The sequence below is a fragment of the Erythrolamprus reginae genome, chromosome 5 (genome assembly GCF_031021105.1).
Source record: "Erythrolamprus reginae isolate rEryReg1 chromosome 5, rEryReg1.hap1, whole genome shotgun sequence".
NCBI lineage: Eukaryota > Metazoa > Chordata > Lepidosauria > Squamata > Dipsadidae > Erythrolamprus > Erythrolamprus reginae.
Genome location: NC_091954.1, coordinates 75448763 through 75461917, shown reverse-complemented (window position 1 = coordinate 75461917; position 13155 = coordinate 75448763). Strand labels below are relative to the sequence as shown.

At 36.6% G+C, this 13155-nt stretch overlaps 1 protein-coding gene across 7 annotated transcripts in view; it reads left to right on the top strand.

Annotated features, from left to right (window-relative positions):
* The window catches only part of CEP63 (centrosomal protein 63), a 27567-nt gene extending 14412 nt beyond the window's left edge, over nucleotides 1-13155 (top strand). For all 7 annotated transcript variants that reach the window (XM_070753160.1, XM_070753159.1, XM_070753164.1 and 4 more), the window contains 8 exons: nucleotides 125-270; nucleotides 1867-1977; nucleotides 2238-2352; nucleotides 7698-7895; nucleotides 8203-8268; nucleotides 9394-9584; nucleotides 10043-10325; nucleotides 12662-13155. In XM_070753160.1, coding sequence (XP_070609261.1) covers nucleotides 125-270; nucleotides 1867-1977; nucleotides 2238-2352; nucleotides 7698-7895; nucleotides 8203-8268; nucleotides 9394-9584; nucleotides 10043-10325; nucleotides 12662-12820 — 1269 coding nt within the window. In that variant the 3' untranslated portion in view covers nucleotides 12821-13155. The remainder of the gene's footprint in view (nucleotides 1-124; nucleotides 271-1866; nucleotides 1978-2237; nucleotides 2353-7697; nucleotides 7896-8202; nucleotides 8269-9393; nucleotides 9585-10042; nucleotides 10326-12661) is intronic.

The window sequence follows — 13155 nt, the reverse complement described above, 5'->3', positions numbered from 1 at the left end:
CATTCCACTGAGGCTAAGCAGGAAACACAGTTTGGTAAGAAAGGGATTGTATTCTCTATTGAAAGGTAAATTTAACCCCATATGTTATATTATTTCTTATTGAAGTTCCTTTTCTCCTTTGAAGGTTATTCATGATGAAAAGATGGAACTCAGGGCCACTCTGCTGTCTCAGGAAGACTTCATCACGAATTTACAGAGTTATCATGAACAGTTACAGAAAGAATTGTCCAAGTTGACTGAAACTCTAAAAGTGAAAGAAATGTTTATCAGGTATGTCTCCAAATGTTGAGGAAAATATTGAACTCAGATTACTATGCAATATGTCATTATTTTTTATTTCTGAGAAAACATCATTACATAGATTTAAAACATAATTTAAAATATTTTCAGATATTTTTTTAGTAGGAAAACAGATGGATTGCCTTTATGTTGATTGTCTCAGCAAGCCAACAGTTTTTGTAGAAAATCAGCATAATTTTGTTTGGCAAATGGAACTTTTTCTTAATATTCTAGTAGAACAAAGATAATGAAAAGTGAGCAAAATGTATTTGTGCACTATTATAATGTGAAAATGTGCCTCTGGCTGTTGATTGTCAACACCCTTGGCGCAATTTCACTAGATTTGAAATTGCCAGTTCAGCCAGTTTATGCATTGTGAATCACATTTTTAAGGCTCTATTTTTGCTGTGCTAAGAATGTGTGTTGCTTCCCAGTGCATGCATAAAATTTCAACCTAACTGAATTTATTAAGTTTCCACTATTGTTAAAGCTCATTACCTTTCCTAAACTTGTTGTGAATTGCTGCCAAAAATAGATAAGACTGGAACTAATAGTAGCATGGCCATCCTTTCGTACAGTCTCTTTTTCTCTCTTATCCTGCATAGGAGTCTATTAAGAAAAGGAAATATTTCTCTTACCAGCTCAGGGGGGAAATCACTCTTCCTAATTCTCGATCCTTTATAATTCTTCCCATTTCCCCCTTTCCTCTTTCCTTAAAATTAGGCCCAGAGGTGATTCATCCACACACCTCATTTTAATATCCCCCCTCTCCCTCCCTCCCTCCCTCCCTCTCCCCCTCTGAGGCAGAATAGCTCCAGATAAATTCATAAGGCAGGATAAGACTCGGGTTTTCCTACTTTAATCCAAACTATAATTTCTAAACCAAACTAACTCTCTTAATACAGTGTTCCCTCGATTTTCGCAGGTTCGAACTTCGCGAAAAGTCTATACCACGGTTTTCCAAAAATATTAATTAAAAAATACTTCGCGGGTTTTTTCCCTATACCACGGTTTTTCCCACCCGACATGTCATCGCCAAACTTTCGTCTGCTTTTAATAAATATTTTTTTAAATAAACTTTAATAAATAAACATGGTGAGTAATAATCTAAATGGTTGCTAAGGGAATGGAAAATTGCAATTTAGGGGTTTAAAGTGTTAAGGGAAGATTTGTGATACTGTTCATAGCCAAAAATAGTGTATTTACTTCCGCATCTCTATATCGCAGAAATTCAACTTTTGCGGGCAGTCTCGGAACGCATCCCCCGCGAAAAGCGAGGGAACACTGTATTCTAATAAAATGTTTTAAATCAGTGTTCCATTATTAGGATGATCACTGACAATTCAGGTTGAGATAATAATTTTTGAGATGACTAGTAAGAGGTTATGTTGTCATGTCATTGACTGATCATACTGGTGTAGTATTGTGATAGGACTTCTTTTATTACAATTTTGATAAATATTTAAAGTTATTTTAAGGACACATTGCCATCATCATCTAGGTCATGAGTGTACAGAAATGCTTCCCTGTACAACTAGTATAATTGACTTTGTTAGAAGGTTTCAGACAATAACTTGTTTTGTCTAGGCAGCTGCAGAAGACTACAAGAGCCAAAGAAAACTACTATGGTAGAACAGAATTAGAGGAACATTTATGCCAGAGGTTTGATGGTGCTGAAGTAATTCAACTTGAGGGCAGGTATGTGACCTCAAAAATTTCTTCTTTAAAAATAAAGTATAGGAATCATGATATAGAGCTTCAGTATTGAGGCCATTTACACATTTTGATTTTCTGCTGTTGAATTATTAACCGTAGTAATACTATATGTTAATCAAAGTTAAAGTTCAGATTAATAAAAACCCTATGAAACAAAAATCTGTTGGATTTGTTAAATTTGGCATTTTGTTGCTTAAAAAATAGTTGCTTATGATTTTCACATGTATGTTTCTTGGCTTTAGTTTGAGATCTCCAGATGGAAAGTGCATCCAGCGAACTGAAGAGCAAGTGGAGAAGTTATTGGAGCTTCGACTAACTGAAGAACAGCTGTGTAAAGCCAAGACTGAGATAAAAAAAGTGTGGATCTGTTATACAAATAAATACATCAAAGTGGCCAATTTATATATCATTAAAGATTGGGACAATATGGAATTTCTTACATTGTGGAAATGTAGACATGGAAACAATTTATCATTAAAGGGTACTAAAAGAGGAGGGATGAATTACATTGAAGAAAATGACGCAGAATTTAAGATTATTTTCTTTAAACTCTAAATACTCATTGCTTCCATTATTATAATCTTCATGCCTGCAAGATGACCTTTCCATTTTAAAAGTAAATTATTTATGGAAAAAAGCCCAGTCTCCATTTCAGGTTATGCAAGTAAACTTTGATAGCTATAGGAAGTACAGACTGTTTATATTTTGGTCTATCTAAACTGCCTATTGCAGAATATTTCTTAAAAAATTGCAAGAACTTACCTTATGTCTCATATCATTATTATCATAATTTCCAAAATTCTGGAAGAATAAAATAGTTGAAAGCCAGAAATTGCAGACATCCAACCTTGGCTGAAAAGAAAAAACTTGAGTATAACACTGCACAATGAAATGCCAGTAGCATAAAGCAGCAGCTTGAAATTAAATGGAAGATGGGCCAGGTGGTTGAGAGTGTATGCTTAGAAATATAGTTCAGGAAAGTTTTCTGTTAGATACCACCTGGTACCATTTATCAAATGCTATGTCTACTGGTATATCTTTTATTTTTATTTTCCCATCAAATCAGAGGAACTTGAAAAAAATTGAATATGAATCAATCTAAAGAAAGAAAAAATAAGTACAAAAGGCCTGTCTGTAGAACTCCTTGTGCTTTTCTGAATGAAGGCTTCAAATTTAACAATCCATCCCTCAAAATTGTTATAGATGTTAGTGTCAAGGGCTGAGGTACAGTAGTCCCTCGCTATACCGCGCTTCACCTACTTCAGCTTCACTTCATCACAGGTTTCTGAGGAAGTCGATCGGCAGATTTAAACAGCCCGCCGAACTCGATCGGCAGGTTTTTTTAAAAAAAAAAATATCTAAAATTGTAAATACTGTATTTAAATACTGTATCTAAAATAAATACTGTATGGGAAGGGTTTATAAACACTTAAAACAATGAAAACTTACCAAACAATTACAATATAAATACTTAAATAAGTACTATCAGTCGATAAATTCCCCATCGCGGATTTCATCTATCGTGGCCAGGTCTGGAACGTAACACCAGCGATAGGTGAGGGACTACTGTATATGACAGTATTTGCCATCTTCACGTATTTAGATGAAAATTATGTCTTCAGTATAATGAAGTTGCATTTACTTATTCAATCCAGTATCATAAGAAATAAAAATACCCAGTGTAGTTCAAGCTTAAAGGGAGAGCAGTGATGTACAAGTATTTAAAAGTATGGGAATTTGAATTTAGTTCAGTTTTTTTATTTCACTTCTGACTTTAGAGGCAACGTGTTAATTGGTTAATTCAGTTTCTTAGTTCTAATCTCTTACGAGGCAGTGGTTTAAGACCTATTGAAATGTTTGTGGGCCTTATGTGAAGAAAAAGAATGCTTAAGCTTCTTCAGTGTTCCAACAGATTAGCTTGTTAAAATGACTGTCTCATCTAAATTGAACTTAAGTTGTCCATTTAAGTTGCATATGGAACAGAACAAAATAGGATAGAATTTTTTATTGGCCAAGTGTGATAGGACATACAAGGATTTTTTCTTGGTGCAGATGCTCTCAGTGTACATAAAATAAAAGATATTTTATTATATTATTTACAATACTTAATGGTAGTCTGGGTACAAATAAGCAATCAAATAATATTGGGAATCAATATAAATCGTAAGGATAGAAGCAACAAAGTTACAGTCATACAGTTGAATGGTCATTAGTATGACGAGATGGTGATGGGAACGATGAGAAGATAATAGTGCAGACTTAGTAAATAGTTTGACAATGTTGAAGAATTACTTATTTAACAGAGTGATAGCGTTCGGGGGGAAACTGTTCTTGTGTCTAGTTATGGTGCACACTGCTGTAAAGTGTTGTTTTGAGGGTAGGAGTTGAAACAGTTTATGTTCAGGATGTGAGGGGTCTAAATATTTTCACAGCCCTCTTTTTGACTTGTAGGGAAGGCAGGTTAGTAGCATTTGTTTTTTCTACAGTTCTAATTATTCTACGAAGTCTGGATCTGTTTAGTTGGGTTGCAGAATTGAATCGGCAGCTCTTTGGGCGGGTTGAGCTTCCTGAGCTGGCACAAAAAGAACTTTCTTTGTTGTGATTTTTTGATGATGTTTTTGATGTTAGGTGTCCATTTCATAACTTGCAATATGGTAGAATCTAGAGATTTGAAGGTCTCTACTATTGATACTGTGTTACCTAGTATTGTAACAGGTGAAAGAACAGGAGGGTTTCTCCTAAAGGTTACCACCATTTCTACGGTTTTTAGTGTGTTCAGTGCCAGATTGTTCTGGTCACACCACAAGGCTAGTTGTTCAATCTCCTGTCTGTATGCAGATTTATCATTATCTTGAATGAGACCGATCACTGTTGTATCATCTGCCAATTTCAGAAGTTTAACAGATGGATTGTTAGAGATGCAATCATTGGTATATAGGGAGAAGAGAAGTGGAGAAAGCGCACGGCCTTGGGGGGGCCCTGTGCTAATTGTACAGGTATCTGATGTGAGTGATTCCGCTTAACTTCACCTGCTTCCTGTTTGTTAGGAAGCTTATGATCCACTTACAAGTGTGTTCAAGTATCGCTAGCTAATTTAGCTTAGTTAGAAGAGTGTCTGGAATGGTGGTACGTATTGAATGCTGAACTGATATCTACAAAGAGGACCCTTGCCTAGGTCTTTGGAGACTCAAGATGTTGTAGGATGTAGTGCAGAACCATATTAACAGCATCATCTGTTGATCTGTTTGCTTGGTATGCAAATTGCAAGGGGGGGTGTCTAACAGTGGATCAGTGTTGGTTTTCAAGTGGAAAGACACTAGCCTTTCAAAGGTTTTCATAACTAGAGATCAGAGATGGGTTCTTCCCGGTTTGGACTGGTTCGCTCGAACTGGTAGAGACCTGCTGGTGACGTCATAATGATGTAATGGATTGGGTTCGGTCAGTGCTGCCCATAGGCACCGCTGTCTTTTTAAAAAAAATATTTTTGGGGGAGAATTTTTTTCTGAGCGTGCGCAGAAGCCGGGTTTCCAGCACTGTGCATTCATCATTGTTTTTTGGGGGGGGGAAATTTTCGGTACTGCGCGGTCACACGGTGCATGAGGAAGCAAACCGGCAGCGAAATAAGTTAGAACTGACTCCTGCTACAGATGTTAGAGCAACTGGTCTGTAAGTCATTCAGTTCTTTGATGATGGGCTTCTTTGGCACTGCGATGATAGGTGAGAAGTAAAAAATGATCATAGCACATCTCTAGCAAGAAGGAGTTATTTTGTCTGGGCCTGAAGCTTTTCCCGGCTTTTGTCTGTGAAATAGGTCTTACATTTCCTTTTCGGTGATCACTAGGAGTTGTGAACCCAATAGTAAGTGATCAGTTATAGGAGGCTTGGCTGTTGTTAGTGTGTCTGAGATGGGGGTTGTGGAGATGGATGGCCATAGTTTCCTTTCAAACCTGCAATAAAACATGTTCAGGTCATCTGCCAGTTGTTGATTTCTTTCAGCTTGTTTGTTAGTTGGGGGAAAGATCAAAAGCAACATGAGAAAATATTATTTTACTGAAAGAGTAGTAGATCCTTGGAACAAACTTCCAGCAGACGTGGTAGATAAATCCACAGTAACTGAATTTAAACATGCCTGGGATAAACATATATCCATCCTAAGATAAAATACAGAAAATAGTATAAGGGCAGACTAGATGGACCATGAGGTCTTTTTCTGCCGTCAGACTTCTATGTTTCTATGTTTGTTGTAACCAGTGATATTTTTAAGAGTTTTCCACATGTTTGTTGGTTCATTTGTTGAGAACTGATTTTTTAGCTTCAGAGTAGCTTCTTTTTGCTGCTGGTTAATACATTTCTGGCCTAATCATACATCATTTTATAACTTTTTCTATAAGTTTCCTCTTTGGAATGATGTAGCTGCTTAAGTTTAGCTGTGAACCAAGGTTTGTTGTTGATGTACATTTGCAGGTTCCTGGTCGGTATACATAGATCTTCACGGAAATGTGAATATGGCAATCTTAAGCATATTGTTTTACATTCTCTTACAGTCCATATCAAATATTTATCTCAGACCAAGATAGATGGTGGTCTTCTATAATAAAATCTGGAGGAGTTCAGAGTATTGTCTTAAGATGCCATCCTTTCTCTGAGCTATAATTGGACTTTTAGGCTTGACAGCTTTCTACTGGACCCATCATTAAACTTTGTAAGAGCTGCTTGTGTTTACTACAAATGACTTTGGGAGGTTGTTCTTGTTTTGTGGAATTTGTACCGCAACCTGCAGATATTTAGCATAGAAACATAGAAACATAGAAGTCTGACGGCAGAAAAAGACCTCATGGTCCATCTAGTCTGCCCTTATACTATTTGCTGTATTTTATCTTAGGATGGATATATGTTTATCCCAGGCATGTTTAAATTCAGTTACTGTGGATTTATCTACCACGTCTGCTGGAAGTTTGTTCCAAGGATCTACTACTCTTTCAGTAAAATAATATTTTCTCATGTTGCTTTTGATCTTTCCCCCAACTAACTTCAGATTGTGTCCCCTTGTTCTTGTGTTCACTTTCCTATTAAAAACACTTCCCTCCTGAACCTTATTTAACCCTTTAATATATTTAAATGTTTCTATCATGTCCCCCCTTTTCCTTCTGTCCTCCAGACTATACAGATTGAGTTCATTAAGTCTTTCCTGATACGTTTTATGCTTAAGACCTTCCACCATTCTTGTAACCCGTCTTTGGACCCGTTCAATTTTGTCAATATCTTTTTGTAGGTGAGGTCTCCAGAACTGAACACAGTATTCCAAATGTGGTCTCACCAGCATTCTATATAGCGGGATCATAATCTCCCTCTTCCTGCTTGTTATACCTCTAGCTATGCAGCAATTCAAACTATTTTCTAAAAGTAGCCATACTTGGTCATATTTGTAAAATGTTGTTGGCTGGTTTCAAAGAAAATGCAGGAAACCATCAATTAGATGTTATTTCATTGAATATAAGAACTCCAGATGAATACTCCAACTTTAGACAAGACTGTTTTAACTGTAACTTAATTCAATGTATTTATGAAACATAGCTGCAGTATGGAATGCCTTAGGAAGGCAACAGGAGGAAATTATGCTAAAAAAAGAGATTGGTATTAATATGTTCCATGATTTCCCACAAAAAAATATTGACCTGCAAATTTGTATCAATTCTGTCCAGCTGAAGGAAGAGCTATCCTACAAAGAGCAAAGTCATAGCAGAGAATTGGAAGGAATGAGACTTGAGGTTACTCAACTAACACGGGAACTGCATCAACGTGAGATCACCATTGCTGCCTCTTTAAATTCCAGTTTAAACTTAGAGCAACAACTAAAAATAGAGAATGAAAAGGCAGAGCAAAAGAGGATAGAATACAAGGTAAAATAATTGAATTTCACAATAATTTTATAATTATAGTATAGTATTACAACTTGTTCAATTAAAAATAGTAACACGAGACTTGTTTTCTTTGGTTTCCTTGTACACTCTTATTCTTTTTGGTAATAGTTGTTCAGATTTCAATATAATTAGTAGTAAATTCAGAATATGCAAGTTTGGTTTCTCATATTTGAAATAATTTATGATACTAAAGTCCACATAGCTTGATAAGTGTATAGCGAAGGGACTGTTTTATTTCCTGCATCTAATCTATACTAACAATTAAAAAATAAATTTATATCTTAAGGCTGTTCTGTCTCAGTTGGAAGCCCTCAGACAAGAAAATCACCATCTGTCAGAGAAGCTGCAGAAGGTAGAATATATTTTGATTGGGATGTGTTATTTCCTTCCATGCATTGACTTGCTTAAGTGGTATGTTGTATAGACAAGTATTTTTATGCATTTATACATAGTTGAAGCTGTTTAGATATCTTCTCCCCCCCCCCCCCAAAAAAAAACAACCTACTGTTTGCATCTACTGTAGAGAGTAATAGTCAGGTGTAAAGTTGATTAGGAAATTGGTTTCTCAATATATTCTAGAGCATGATTTTTTTAAAAAGAATAAAGTATTATTTAATACAACCACTAGATGTCAGTGCAAGTTCATTGTCTCAGTGCTGCCCTCTTGATTGCTGTATAGAGGACATTTTTAAAGAGACTCCATATGAGAATAAGCCCTTACAAATGTTTTATATCTAGCATAAAATGAAACTAGGTTTAGCTTTTTTTAATATCAAATTAAAATATATATACTTTTTACAAAATTAACAATTACACAAGGATTTTTTTTTATAAAGAACTATTTGAATTTGATAAGAAAAATTGCAGTTCTTGCAAATTAATTTTAATGAGTTAGGGTGCAGAAACTAACTCCAATAATTTTAATCATTTACCCATGTAACCATGAAGAAATAAAATGGAAATGACAATTAAGAAATTCTTTTGCTCAAGGCAAGCTGTTATAAGTTATGTCCTAGTTTGTGTTTATGCTTCTGTTTGGCTTTGTCCATAATAAGATTTTTAAATTCATTTTAGCCATTGTTGTTTATTTAAGCTTTTATATGGAACAAAAATATACTAATCATACAGCAACATCTACTAACTGGCATATTAGGAGATTTTGAGAATCCTCAGCAATCAGAGAGCAGTCTCATTGTTTGGGATTGAACTATGAAGCTACAGTATATTCATTGATTTGTGAGTGATCCACTAAGTGGTTTTGAAGTTCATGTTCATTTCAGATTAATAAGGGAAATTTTGGTCTGTAGATTTGATTGTAGGCCAGATGATGATTCAGACATTTTGTGATTGACTTAACTTCTTCTTTCTTAGTAAAAAAAACCTTGTAAGTTTCTTAAATCCTAAACAGAAAAATTAGAAGCAACCGCGTTTCATTAAACAAAAAAAATTCTTACTAACTTGTTTCTATCATTTTAAGGCAAAAAGTACTTCCTTTGCGGAATTCCAGGAGAGTTATAACAAGGTTTTAAATAAAGTGGAACTTCAGAATAAGCAACTACAGAAAGAATTAGCGGAAGCTAGAACTAACTTGGAAGCTCAGAGCAAATATGACAATATTGTGCAGCAATTGCAGAAACAGGTGGCTGAGATAACAAATGCAGAAAACAAGTAAGAATTTATATGCTTTTGAAAATGAAGATTTAATTAACATATACTAGATTTTGATTTTTTTTTTAAAGTGATAAAGTATTCCAAAATGTTTTTTTGATAATTTCTAGTCATTTTCCATATTTTATTAAATGTAAATGAAATTCGATTAATTTTTTCCTACATTGTTGCCAAACAGAAAGAACATTGAAAAAAGATGTTCTTTTTTCTTCTTCCCTCCCGGTTTTTTTTATTTTATTATAAAAATTATTATAACTGTCTTTTATTAAGACAGTTTCAAGTGGTAGAAGCAGTTGTAATATAGGCCTTTTGAGTAGCACAGAGGAAAATTACATTTAAATTTTCTGTGGATTATATTGCATTCTGGGTGTGATTTAAACCATTAAACGTTTTGCAGATTTTAAAATGAAAATCATTGGTCTGTTCGATCTAACATACTATTTCTAATAAATTTTCAGGAGAATGCAAGATCTGCAGTGCAAACATGAGGAAGAAATGAAAGCACTTCAAGCTAAATATGATAGGACTGTTCAACATTATGAGGAGGAACTCCAGAAAACAAAACATTTACCATCCAGAACACCTCCTGCTTCTAATACAGCTGCTGGCCTACCTCATAGAACAAACAGTATTGAATCTTTGCCTTATGAATCTCTTGGGAGATCAGATATTTTGGTCTCTGAAGACCCAGAATTTTCTTACATGGTATCAAGAGAACGTGAGAAAGACTTTTTACCTTTGGTAAGCATAATAAACGATTGTAAGGGATACAGTGATCCCCCGAGTTTCGCGATCTCGATCATTGCAAAACGCTATATCGCGATTTTTCCACCCGATGACGTCACTCCCTTCCTTTCTCATCTTTCTTTCTCTCTCTCTTTCTCTATCTTGCTTCTTCCTCTCTCACACTCTCTTCCTCCCTCTCTCATCTCTTTCTTTCCTTCTCTCTCTTTCTCTATCTCTCCCCCTCTTGCTCTCGAGCGGCGGGCGGCATCCAGGGAAGGTTCCTTCGGCCGCCCACTAGCTGATCTGCTTGGCAGCGTGGCAGCAGCGAGGAGCCGAAGATGGGGTTTCCCCGTTGCCTGGGCAACGGGGAAACCCCATCTTCGGCTCCTCGCTGCTGCCGCGCTGCAAGCGAGCGGCAAACGAGCAGCCGGGCGGGCGGGCAAACGGGCAAGCGGCAAGCGATCTTGGGGTTTCCCCTTTGCCTGGGCGGCGGGAAGACCCAGGGAAGGTTCCTTCGGCCGCCCAACAGCTGATCTGCTCTGCAGCGCGGCAGCAGCGAGGAGCCGAAGATGGGAAACCCCATCTTCGGCTCCTCGCTGCTGCCGCGCTGCGGAGCAGATCAGCTGTTGGGCGGCCGAAGGAACCTTCCCTGGGTCTTCCCCGGGTCTTCCCCGCCGCCCACACGCAAACTCTACCATCTGCGCATGTGCGGCCATGGAAAAAGGGGCGCGCATGCGCAGATGGTGTTTTTACTTCCGCACCACTACATCCCGAAATATCGATTATCGCGAGGGGTCTTGGAACGGAACCCTCGCGATAATCGGGGGATCACTGTATACTATTTTCTGATACCATAATCTGTGAGGTTCTGCATTCATTTCAGTATGTCCTCTTTGAAATATTTTCACTCACTAATGTCATGCTATTTCGCTTTCAAACAACGTTGACTGGAACAAGAAATGAAAGAAAGATGAGAACTGTAAATTCCCAATTCCCAACAATAATAAGTGGGAACTGTTTTCTAAATGCTGAAGAAGAATACTTGTAAATCTGGTGCTAGTTTGCTATTAACTTTGAATTTAGTAGAAAATATGGGACAGAACACATTGCTGGGAAAGGACTGGAATGAGTGCTGAAACGTGATAGGTATATAAAGTGCTTTAACCTGTTGTTATCTTTGTTATTTGAATGTTAGTTTATCTATAAGAAGCAAATTTTAATGCAAAAATGCATAGAATATAAATATTTAGATAAACTTAAAAATGTAATTTGTTGCTTATATATTTTTTGAAGGGTTAATTATAATTTACCAATAAGATTTTTGAATATTTAGTATTACCGTGGTACCTCTACTTATGAACTTAATTCGTTCTGTGACCAGATTCTTAAGCAGAAAAGTTTGTAAGAAGAAGCAATTTTTCCCATAGGAATCAATGTAAAAGCAAATAATGTGTGTGACTGGGAGGGTGGAGGCCCTTTTTCCTCCCAGGAGATTCCTAGAGAGGCCCCATGGAGGCTTCTCCCTGCCTTTTCCGGCCATGTTTCCTCCCAGGAGATTCCTAGAGAGGCCCCACGGAGGCTTCTCCCCACCTTTTCCGGCCCTGTTTCCTCCCAGGAGATTCCTAGTGAGGCTCCACGGAGGCTTCTCCCTGCCCAGTTTTGGAGGCTTGGGTTTGTAAGTGGAAAATGGTTCTGGAGAAGAGGCAAAAAAATCTTGAACCCCCGATTCTTATAAGTAGAGACGTTCGTAAGTAGAGGTACCACTGTATTTAGTTTTCAAAGTTCATATGGTTGCTGTGGAATGTCAGTAGTTATGGGGGGACTGTTAAGAAGGGCAGCATACAAATCCAATTAATATCAATCAATCAATTAATCACCAAAAGAGTTCCACAACCACTTCTTGTGGTAATGCTTCATAACATTTCCTTTTGGCACTACAAACAGTGCCTCCTAAGATTTTAATTGACATATATACAGAATATTAAAAAATTGACATATATACAGAATATTAAAAAAACCCAATGATAACTGGAAGGGACCTTATAGGTCAACTAGTCTAACCCACTGGTCAAGCAGGAGACCCTTTCTGACAAGTGGCTGTCCAGTCTCCTGAATTAGTTGTACTCATGTTGCAGTAATCTAGGAGCAAAGTTACCAAGATATGTATCACTGTGGCCTAGCTATTCTCTAGAAAGGTCTAGTTCTTGTAAACCAGATAGTTTTGAAATTACATTGTGAAACTGGTCCTGTAGTTCTATCCCTTTCATTGTTCAAATAGTAAAAATAAGCATTACATTATTAAAATTTATTTATTTTTGATTCAAAGCCTTGTTATACATATTTCTTTTTAGAGTCCTCTGCCTACTGCAAGTGTAGATGTGATTGCTGCAAAGTTTCTAGAAGAAGAAGAAGAAAGGTCCCATCATATTTTGGAATGCTTAGATACACATATTGAAGAATTGAAAAAGGAGAGTGAAAGGACAGTACAACAGTTTACACACCAGAAGTAACTTGTATTTTGGGATTTGTGAATGGAAGAACTGCTTCATTTTTGCTGCTTGTTTTAGAGGAAAAAACAGAGTTATTGCCCTCTGGAAGTAGGTTTCTCTGCTTTTTTGTCTTAGGATATTCAATGGCAGTGAAATCAAAGAAATGAAATTTGTTTGTAGCAAATACTTTGTCTGACTATAGTTATTGCACTACTACAGAAAACATTTCTAACTCACCTATAGCATTCTGCTCCCCTAAAGTAAAGAACAAGCTTCAGGAGTGGATTTGTTGCCCATTCAAGGCGAGTAAATATTTTATGTCTATGCATTCAGAAATAAAATATTGTAGAAACTTA